This window comes from Xyrauchen texanus, chromosome 11, assembly GCF_025860055.1.
Source record: "Xyrauchen texanus isolate HMW12.3.18 chromosome 11, RBS_HiC_50CHRs, whole genome shotgun sequence".
NCBI classification, from domain to species: domain Eukaryota; kingdom Metazoa; phylum Chordata; class Actinopteri; order Cypriniformes; family Catostomidae; genus Xyrauchen; species Xyrauchen texanus.
In genome coordinates this window covers 15,699,187-15,711,103 of record NC_068286.1, presented here as the reverse complement: position 1 = coordinate 15,711,103, position 11,917 = coordinate 15,699,187, and the positions used below count along the sequence as shown (strand labels likewise).

At 36.6% G+C, this 11,917-nt stretch overlaps 1 protein-coding gene across 1 annotated transcript in view; it reads left to right on the top strand.

The window, feature by feature from the left end:
• Positions 1-1,027: 1,027 nt before the first annotated feature.
• The window catches only part of LOC127651213 (N-alpha-acetyltransferase 15, NatA auxiliary subunit), a 33,874-nt gene continuing 22,984 nt past the window's right edge, over positions 1,028-11,917 (top strand). The window contains exons 1-3 of the mRNA XM_052136942.1: positions 1,028-1,254; positions 10,634-10,718; positions 11,107-11,211. Of these exons, the coding sequence (XP_051992902.1) occupies positions 1,201-1,254; positions 10,634-10,718; positions 11,107-11,211 (244 nt within the window). The 5' untranslated portion in view covers positions 1,028-1,200. The remainder of the gene's footprint in view (positions 1,255-10,633; positions 10,719-11,106; positions 11,212-11,917) is intronic.

Below are 11,917 nucleotides of genomic sequence, written 5' to 3'. Positions count from 1 at the left end.
TGCACACTAGAGATCTTCAACCTTTGTGTTTTTACCATAGTAGAGAATGTAACGGTCAACTAGCATGTTACATCAGTAGGTCACCACTTGAGGATACCATACAAATGTATACAGAGCTGTAAACTGACACCTACCTGTCGCAAAATTGTTTGAGTTTTCTCTAATAAAACTGCAATTTTAATGTGTAAACTCCATGCATATTTAATTCAAAAAGCATTGTTTAGTGTAAACATGTTGAAGATTAGATAACAGGCATATGGGACAGCTGTGTTGTGCATTGCTTTGCTAACTATCTAGACTCCCTTGATAGAAGGACTCTTCTATATATGAATGAGCCTTAAAATGAGATTTGTTATCACATTTTAAGGCACACTCAGTAATTTTTTCCATATATAAAAGGTTTTATTCCTATATATATATATATATATATATATATGTATAATATCATGGCCACTCACATGACATGAAGACTCAAAGTCATATCAGTAACATTATAAAAGCTGTTTTATTCTACATGGAGATGGTCCCCTCATGGGGGCCGCCATATTAAGATCACATGACCATCTGAATCAACAATCGCCTCCCTTAATCTCAGTTACTGACCTATTATTGGACATTTTCACTCATAGATTAAATCAATCATAGTTGACTGTGAATGATAGTGAACTTCTACAATGTCATCGGTAACTGAAACTATTGAGTTTGAATTATGTTGTTAAGTCTGAGACCACATAAACAAAATACATGCTGATGAGTGCACCTTTTATTACCATATATGAATTATTACACCTTTATTTATTTATTGCATCTCTCCTAGGAATGTTAAACACTTATGTTATCGTCAAAGTAATATTTAGAGTAGTATACAAACACCTTTGACCTTTTCGGAAATACGCTATACTATCTGCAACGTCAAATGAATAAACAACACATTGCTTGACCCATATATGAAGCGCCCTCTGCTGTCTGTAAGGCGACGAGCAGCGGAGAAGCTTGACCCGGAGGAGAAGCGCCGTATCGGCCATTTTGGGCTCAAAGGGGGCTTTTCTGTCACCACGTGAGGGCTGGTTTAGTTAGTCCGAGACGGGCACCAAATCAAGCCGAGCGAGGACTCCGAGAAGAAGGGGGTAAAAGCCAGGATAGCCGCTGCCAAACACATCCGCACTCATTTCACATGTGCTGATATAGAGAGCGTAAAGGATGCCGACAGTCACTCTGCCACCCAAAGAAAACGCTCTCTTCAAGAGGATTCTGGTGAGTGCTATTGGTTCACAGCAACAACGTTTATCTGCTACGTAAAGCACGCTTGCTACCTTCATGAGTGTGTTTGAGAACTGAAGTAATGTTGGGACCGTGTCAGCCTGGTTAGTGCATGCAAAACTGACCACCAAGAGTCTTTCTGTCAAATGGAGGTTAGCTTTTAGCCTATTAGCTGCTAGCTGTCAATGTGCTAATGGAGCTCAACATCCAGAAATAGTGCTGCATGTTAGAGGCTGTGATTGGATGAAGACAATCTTACAGTATTTGTAGTCTTTGTTCATTTTATTTGAATGGTAATAATGCTATGTTTACATGGTGAAACAGTGCAGATGTGATGCAGTATGTCAGGGACTAAATCAGTCTAATGGCCTGTTCATCCATCATACCACTTTTTAAGGTCCTTAGGGTATTTCTCCAGGTTTTTACAGGTTAGAGCATGCTTTTTTATATATATATATATATTTTTTGAATTGTTTGTTTAGATGGGAGGAGTTTGGCTGGTGTATGGTTCAATGAGTTTGCTGTATGTTTCTGTTGTTTGCAATTGTTGGAAACCCTGGAAGTTGTGTGGTGCTTAACTTTGAACTAAAACCTGCAAACACTTGCCATGTTCATTCCCGTGCAATTGATTGTGAAGAAATACAGTATTTACACTCTTGGTATGTATTGGATGAATTGCTCTTTTTAGGTTGTATGCGTTGTCAGGCAGATAAATGTGCTTTAATTGGCAGTTCATGAAATGTATAAATTTCATAACACTCTTTTAGGCGACTTGGTTCTTTCTCATGGCACAGTTATATCTTAGATAGATGTGAGCTAGTCCCTAGTCAGCTGCATGAAAGTAGACACTAAATATGTTTCAATCCAAGGATTAACATAATATATATATATTTTTTTAAGTTTAACTCTATTGCATAAACTCTTGTCGATACTTTAAATGTTGTTTAAAAACTGGTTTGGAAATATTTTTTGTCGAGAAAATTGGCATTAACACAAAAAATATAGTGTCACACGTTAGCCTGTGTATTCATGACAATGGAATACATCCTTGAAAGCCAATTTACTGTACGTGTTATGGGTCTTAACACAGATCTGCAAACATGACACTTCCAGGAGTGCCAATACAAATATCTCGTATCGTGCACATCGACAAGTGCATGGAGAACAAATTAATGACCACTCTTTGCGATTAATTTAATCCATCCATTTATTTATTAAAGTTGGTTTTCCCAGGGCATGCTGATTGACTCCAGCCAGGTCTCCTAAGCAACCAAATTGGCCCAGTTGCTAGGGAGGGTAAACATCCTCATGGTCACTATAATGTGGTTTGTTCTTGGTTGGGCAAGTGTTCAGTTGTGTGTGGATGCCTTGGAGAATAGTGTGAAGCCTCCACACGAAGTCTCCGTGGGAACATGCACGCAATTACGCCGCATTCAGGAGTGACGTCACTCTGCTTACATTTACAATATCATTTACCATCTATAAATGTAAATAATGTTAACAAATGGTACATCTTTTCAAAGGTCTAAAGGTTCAACATTGATATCCGATCTCTGTTACATGGTAGCAATGCTCCAGAAACAGCTATTTAGTTATTTGTGCCAGGAGTACAAATTAAAACATTCAATATCAAAACGGGACTTCAACGCAATCGCCAGATGAATCCAGTTCCCCACACTTGGGTCAGTTGTTCATGTCAAGCGTTCATTGAAAAACATCCAATAGCACTTTTTGTCCATAAATATTGTATTTTCTCAATTTGTTTACTTGAGACCTCGCCTGAAAGATTTGCCCTTCGTCATCGTTCTTCAACAAACTATACAATCTGAGCAGAATTCATGTTGTAAAACTGTATTTTATCTTATATATTAGTCTCATAAACAAAATGAGTGTGTCTCCAAAGTTTATTTTTAACAATGCGGCGTAGTTTTATTCATAATAGCCAAACAGTGCAGTAGAGGTCAACCGATAGGCCTATTGTTTTTTTTCAGGCCGATGCCGATCTTTTGAAATCCGGGTCGGCCGATGGCCGATTAATGCAGCCGATTTATTTTGGCCGATATGTGCTTGTTTTTAACCTCTTATTTGAACCTTTTATTTGAAAGATAAAATGTAACACAAATAATTAAGATAGACAAAATTTCTCAACAAATACATTTATTGAACACTTGACACTTAAATTAAAAATGTATAATGTAAAAACATATTGTATAAATAATGTATAACAAATATATTAAATAAACAAAGCAGGTGTTACGAACTGCTCCGAGACACGAAGGTTGAGATCCAAATGCAGCTTTAATTAAGGGGCAATCCAGACACGTAATCCAATATTCAGAGCATCCAAGAGAAGCACAGGCATAACTAGGGATGGGTATCGTTAAGGTTTTATTGGTATTACTATCGATCCGGTACTTCAACTGTATTCTTAACGGTTCTTTTTAAGATAAACGTTATATAGGCACAGTGATTTAATTTCAGGAAGGTCTACTAACATTACTGTTCAGGTGTGGTCTAAAAAGAAATCTAATAATCTAGTAATCTATTGTAAAATAACACTGCATAGTTTATCATAGATAGATTAATGCTTATTAATGCAGAAGTTATTCATTCAAGAGCTGCAAGTGATTTTCTCTTTGCCTTTTGTTGTTTGATTCGCAGTGGCTCAATCGTCACCATGTTTATTAGGATGCTTCCCCTTTAAGACCGAGTTCAGATCTAATAGGCTCCTGATGCAGCATATTTTCTCCCCAACTATTTCCATAACTACGTCCATTTAAGACATAAACTGTGTTTAAGTGAATCTCCAAGCCGGTCGTTTAGACATATTTTTGTGTATAGTTGATCGTTTAGACGCGCACATGAAACCCAAAATAGCCTATACTTTGCTTGTCTCTTTGCGGTGTGTTTCGGAGCGCGCGCCGCCTTGGGAACGGTATCTCTTGCGCTCTTTTTATTATTAAACACATCCCGCAATTTAGCAACAGTAGCTAGACTGCATTTTAAAACAATCACCGATCGTGCTGATTCTGACGTTAAGTTTGAGTTTTAGGGAGAAATGTCAGTGCACCGCTTTGAAGGGAAGGAAGTTGTGCTAGACAGAATGCGGCTTATGTATATTCTTTTTATAATCTTTGGAAGGCGAAATATAAAATAAAATCAGACTAAAATCACAGATCTAAACCAGGCTACGTTTGAATGTTTAGTTCTGTCCCTCGTTTAGCAGGGCTGTGTTGTGCTCGCTGTGCGCGAGATCTCTCTCTCTCTCTCTCTCTCTCTCTCTCTCTCTCTGACTGCGAATAGCTAAATTGCATGACAAATGGTTTCATAGAATTATTATACATAGAAATGGCTGGCGAGATAAAATAACTTTCTCTTTATAGCAATAATACATGTATTTTCTTAATTTCTCCAGTACCGACAGCAGAACCGATAACGTCCGAGCTTACCAAAGCCAGTCCTTCAATAGCCTATAGCGCGTTGGTATCTTTTTTATTACTTATTTCTCTGCATTGAGTGACAACCCTCTCAAATATAAGACACATAAACAGAACAAATAAAAGTCTCAGATTCACTGTCTGTAATTGCAAAATTCTTGCTTACTTATTGTGACATGATAGCAACCCTTCTGCTGTGATAATGCAACTTCAACTACGCGATCAATATCCAAAGTAGCCGAACGTCATGTTGCGTTTTTTCTCGAAGTTGGCAGTAACATATCAAAAGTTTTTAATTAAATATAAAGAAGTTATACAAATTTAATCCTTACTGTTTTCTCCAAGGAACTTAGCTCCATCCTTAGGCACTGGATGAGGTCTGCTCACTCTGCTGGAAAATGACTCTAGGGGCAGCGTGCGTCGAACACGTGTTCCACAACAACACTAGGCTGCCCACAGATGCGCCTGCCTAATAATCGGCTTGATATACTTGGATATTGGCCGATGCCGATTATGTTAAAAAAATGCTAAAAATCGGCCGATTAATCGGTCGACCTCTACAGTGCAGTCAGATTTTGTGTCGTCTTGAAAGGCGGAGCCTTAATTTTACTCTGTACACCGGCAGCGATTTTCAGAGAAAAAAAGCTTGCAGGATCCTAATTTTTTGTTAGATCATCTTCAAATTTGAAACATAACTTCTTTAGACTTGTGGCTTTGAGAACATTGTATTTCTGGGTTGTCTTGGCAATTCTATTATTGTTTTTTAGATTATAAATACATGATAATAAATCCATTACTATAAACTTCAGCTTATCTAACTTTAAAAAAATAACATTTAATTTTGAAACTTGGGAAATCTTCTTTCAAAAGATGCTACAACTGTGTCCATTTTCCAAAGGGTTCAGTAAATGCAACCATTTAAGTTCAGGTATGTCATTTTCATAGTTTGTGCACAAAAAAGGGGTGTGTATCAATAGGTTAATTTTCAAACTCTCATTTTCAAACATTCTGAACTCACCTGTAAGTATTCACTTTAGTTAAAAAATTTTTTTGGTGGCACAAGAGGGACCTACACAATATTAGCCAGGTGGCTTTAATGCTGTGGCTGATTTGTGTATATGTATCTACATTGTCCGGTGAAGTTATTGCAACATGTTTACTAATACATATGACTTCTGAAATTGACTACTTCTTTAATTGTTAGATTGCATATTTAAGCATATTATTTTCATTTTTGATAAAGTATATTTTATCCACATCATTATTGAATCCTCAAATTGTGTTTTTAGTTTAAATGTTATTGTGTGCAGTGCATAGACTGTAGTATTACTGTTCACTTGCCTTATCAACTGAGTCTGTAATGTAATGTAATAAAGTCTTCCATTGAACTTGTATCATCCATATCACAAGCTTCGCCTCTTAAATTGATAAGTGTAATATGCAAACATTGATCATAATAAAATATACTGTTAACTGGTGGTAGTTGATGAGAGTCCCCTGTTCTCTATGTAAAAGCACTTATGGCACTTTTCCACTGCTCGTTATGGTTCTACTCGACTCAGCTCGGTTTATATTTCTGAGCTTGCTTTTCCACTGCAGTTTAGTGCCGTCTCAACATGGTTGGGATTATAGGCGGATCATCATCTGAAATGCTACACAAACATTACTGACCATTAACAATAACATGACCGCTAGCTGTTAGCTACTAGCTCATTGTGCTGCATAAATCAAATTCTTGGATTTTACACATGTGTAACAGTTAAATTGGCCTGGTTGTTTTAGAAGCAAGCAGTAGCTGGTCAACTAAATAAAGTGAAGCTTTCAAGCAGAATATAGAGTTAACGTTCCATCGTGGACTCCAATAACGCCGTGGCAGAGTCCAGGGCACTCTCCCTCCCTTTGCCATAGTTAGCGTCCATTTGGTTGAACCACTTTCTTCTGTTTGAACCACTCCGGCTGTTGTGGTCCTTGATGGTTATGTAGTCGCTTAAGCTGTTTTTTTTTTTGTTTTTTTTTTAAACACTTTTCCCTACACTATTGGTTGGTCTGGTGGTAGCCACTTCTGAAAGACTTTTTCGTTATGTTCGTCACTAACAAGAGGAACATCTGCACCTTGATTATTGACCACGGTGTGGTTTTGTGCATAGCCATTTCTTTTTACAATTCGAAAGTCGTGTGAACAAATGATACCGCTATAGCTGTTGCTAACTTTAAAATTACCGTGTTGCAAATCCAGTGACGCAGGTAGTGACGATTCTCTCTGACCAATCAGTGATCTGCAGATTTTTGACATCAGTACAAGTACCAGGTACTATCCACAGTCGAAACCCCCCAAAAAGTGAGCAGAGTCAAGCTGTACTGTGCAGTAGAAAAGCACCATTAGAGTGTTGTGTCAGAAAAGGGATGTAAGTGTAAAATTCATTAATTCATTCAAAATATGTAAATCAGAGTGTTTTTATCTTCATCAAATAAGTAATATTTCAGTTTTAAATTATTAATATCTTAAAATAATATCAACATGAAAGTAGCATGTTATAACTCTGGCTCTGAGTATCTCCCAGTCCAGTTAAGCTCATATCATGAGATTCATCTGCGTAGAAGAACAGTGACAAAGTATGACTGATGCTAATAACTTGCAATTTTAAGTTTCAACTAGGGCTGGGAATTGATTCCAAAAATAATTTATTTGAGAATCGATTTAAATTCAAAATCAAAAATTTTAAATACGCATTATGAAGGTCTCCAAAGCAAGTTGGCCCAAGTAGACAAAAGGTAGTGGACAACTGCATACTAATATAAACCTCTTTATAACAAGATCAACTGATGGGTGGTTACAGGCAATTTCAACATAGTTGAGCTGCACGATTCTGGATAAATTGAGAATCATCCATTTTTTTGCTTAGAATAAAGATTACGATTCTCTCACAAAAAAAATGCTTATTTCAGTGATTTACAAAACCTGGACATAAGGGTACTAAACAAAGTAACATGTACTAGAGTTTCTGACAAAATGTTCTCTACTTCAATCTATGCAAATATGCAATAAATTTGTACATTTTATATATAAATTTTAAATGTCCACAAGACTGCGCAATGAATACATTACCAACCAAAAAGCACCTTGTTATTGTTGCAAAAAAATACAGTAATTTGTTGTTGAAAAGTGCATAAAAAAACCCCCAGTTAAAACGATTTATCGTGTTTCTCACATGCTAAGTAAAAAGCAAAACAAGTGGGAAAAAACTTCACAGTTTGATGTACTGGTAAGCAAAGATGCAATAAAACACTGCTATTGTTTTTAAATAAATAAAATATTAACAATTTAAATTAAAAGAATGAGGCCTATGTTTCCCTTGAAAAATGGCTTTGAGCTTTTAAAGGAATTATTCAAGAGGCAGTATTTAAATAGAGAACAGAGTAAACAATGTTTTAAGTTTTTTAGCAACAGTATCAATAAAACATTAAAAAAAAATTATAATATAAAACAAAAAATGTAATGCAAAATGAAACTACTTAAATATTTGACACTCTTTACTCTGTGATTATTAGATATACATGAATACTGAATTGATGCAGTAAGAATGCATAAATGCCAATAACAGACATCATGCAGCTTATATACATGTAGACATCGCACAGATTTAACATTTAGAAGAATTTGTCCCATCTGCTTCTACATTAACGGCTGTGTTTGCTTTAATATCTCATCCCGTCTGTTTACACTGGTAATTCATAAACATATGTGTTTACACTAATATCGCCTAAAGAGGGGTATTTTGATTGAGAACAGTGCCGAGTCTCGTGGCTGCACCCTGCAGTTTGTAAAACACAGTGCTGAACAAACGTCTTTGGCCTTTGCATTTTAGTTTATTCAGTGTTTCGTGCAGGAGCGCTGTTTTGTAGATGCCATAAAGCTGGAAATATCAACATTTAAAAATGCATCTTGAAATGAATTTTGAATTTAAATTTGACCGCCTTTCAATGGCATGCCATGAGAACGTTAATATACATTGCAGAATCATTGTCATTTAGAAATTAGATCAAGTGGGTGTCTGAATCGAGATTGTGATATTTTTTTTTTTAACGATTAATTATGCAGCTCTACAGTGTAGATAAAAGTTTCTTCAAACGTATCCCGATTCTAGGACCAAACTGAATACCTGAATAGACCTATAAATAGTAAATTACATTCATTCTATCACAAATATTGTAAAGGATGCTTTAAAATTAGCTGTTTATTATGAGATTTCACTTCCCTGTTTTAATGGAATTGACACAAAAACCAGGAATTGGAATCAACTCAAATTTCTAGAATCGAACAGCCCTAGTTTCAACCAACCACTGATGTCACTTGAGGGCACAGTTACGCAGTGCAGGCGCGAGGAAACAAGGAAAAATATATATTTTTAAATGTGTTCGTTTTTTAATGTCCTATTATATACTGCCACCAGCAATAAAGTGTTTGTGGGGTACAAAGTAAAAAGACCTTTCACAGTTTCAAAAACTTTTATATTTGTGTTAGAAAGGTAGTGCATTGAAGTGATCTGAAATAGGGACTCTGGTGCTCGGACGTGGCAGCAATGATTGATCATGAAAACGATGATCGATAGTGATCACGCATGATGTGACTTTCACTAAATTCGAAATCCTGTGACAATTACCTGACAACTGAACACAAACGTGTCAAAGAGGGAGCTTATTTTTAATTTTGAGATTGATTATGTTGTGACTTTGAGGGGTAGATTGATTATCAGTGACTTCTGATGGCAAAAATATATGATGCTTCAATGCTATCGTTACAATAATCAAAACAAAGAGAGTGTAATTAACCGTGTTTTGAAAACCTGTCTCTGTGAACGTGCTTTATAATCATTTAATGTAAGAACTTTGACTAGTTAATGGATATTATTTAATAAAAGTGAATGATCGTCACTGACTTAACCTCCCTTCACTGTGTGACGTAACGCACACCTGCATCTCGATGAAATGAATGATGATTTCCGCTCGAGTTTCCAAGTTAGATATTCCTCAGTTGAAAGGTGGAAATTCAGACCCATCGAGTTGAATGAAATGCATCATAAATCACAAGAGCGAACATTTGGAGACACACGCACACCAGCCGCGTGTGGCAGTGTACAGTAGGCGAGTGTTTCAAACCGCTAGACGGAGCGCAGTTAAATGGAACACAATGCAGCATCTTCAAAACTTAACATGCATATTAACTGGTGCGTACTTACTAAGTTTACAGTGGTAACCTGAAGGAAGTACTGACAAATGGGCATTGTATACATTCTTGGACAGTGAATCTTCACATAATGACAAAATATGATGCATTGTATTTTGATTATGCAATCTTTTGTACATTTTGTAACCTACTGTTTTATAACAGCCTATAATAATGAATAGGCAATACACTGGAACAAGATGCAATGCAGCAGCCATAGACGTTTGTCAGACATGTTATTATATATACAGTTATGAACATGTAATTGCCCCTTGAGTACTTGACGAGTACTCGAGTAACTGGTCAGAGTATATGAGTAGACAAAATGACCAAAATGCCCATCCCTAATCTCAAATCACTGATTCAGTAGTGCTGAATAGAATGGGAAAAGCTGATTCCATATTGGCTGACAGAATTAGATGATGTCAGTGTTCACGCCACCTGCTGACTGAACAGAGGGCTGTGTAATAAAGAGGAAAACGGAAGCTCAACACAGCTCCAAATAGAACTACTAAGAGTAAATTACTATCATTTGAGTTAGCCTGCCATATATTGTCTCTGGAAAGCACCAATCAAAACAGGAAGATGTTCACTAGGACAGTAAAGGCATTTCATGGTAAAGCTAAAACACAGACCTACTTGTAACACTTGTTTTAGAATGAGTGTGTGTTGTTCATTAAATGAGCTCTATTTTTACTTCTTATGTCCTCAGAGATGTTATGAACACAAGCAGTACAGAAATGGGCTGAAATTTTGCAAACAGATTCTCTCCAATCCCAAATTCTCAGAGCATGGAGGTAAGACACACCCACCCAGAAGTGTTCACGACATGTGCAAACTACACTGTGGTTTCTAGTAATAGAGAGCAGAATACGATATATGAGAATGTATAGATGATAGAATACAATATAATGTAATGATACTGAGATGAAGTTCAATGCTGATAATCTCAAACTGACCAAATGTCAGATGAATATTTGTCTATCATCAATAGTTCATGCTATCAGACTTGCCTTATAGAATTGCATGTTTTGTCTTGAGTTTTAGCATTAGGGATTACAAACTGAGCATTAATATTGATTGCATTAATGAGAATGAGAGAACGGTACAGGGGTTTGTTTACTTAAACCATGGCATTCTATGTGGCGTTAATGGATGGAAGGTTAATGGTTGTGATTTTTGCAGAGACTCTGGCAATGAAAGGGTTGACACTGAACTGCTTGGGGAAGAAAGAAGAAGCTTATGAACTTGTCCGCAAAGGCCTCAGAAACGATCTGAAGAGCCATGTCTGTATCCTTAGAGCTTGTGATGAACACCATTTGTAAGCTTTCAGTCTGACATTAATATGCATAACTAAGCTTGTCCAGTATTTAAAGCAGAGAAGAATACATCATTAAAGGGGAACTATTATGCAAAATTCACTTTTACATGGTGTTTGTACATAAATGTGAGTCGGCAGTGTGTATACACATCCACCCTACAATGTTAAAAATCCACTCTTTCTTATATTTCTTTTAATCAAAAACAGTGTCAAAATTAATAGTTTTCGTTTCTGCTCTAAAGTGACATCACGTTAGAGTAGACCTCGCCCATAACTGGTGACGGACTCTACCCTATTGTCATAGATCCTCCCCTGAGTGATCTACACACTGTCTGCCATTTTTTCTGCGCTGGAGCAGATAGAGTGAGAAGAATAATGTCTCAGATTCATAAGCGTCATAAGTGTTCTGTTGTTGGCTGTGAAAGTGAACATAAGAGTCTTCATGTACTCCCGGCATCAGAGACACTGAAGACGCAGTGGACAAGTTTGGTTTTTGAAGGAAATGTGCCATAAAACGATTTGTGGATGTTTGTGCAAATCATTTTACACCGGACTGCTTTGTGAATGAGTGTCAATATAAAGCAGGGTTTTCAAAAAATTTATTCTCAAGCATGGATCGGAACCATGGACGGAATCGCCTTAACGAATGTGCTTGTTAGCTGATTTCATGGCTCT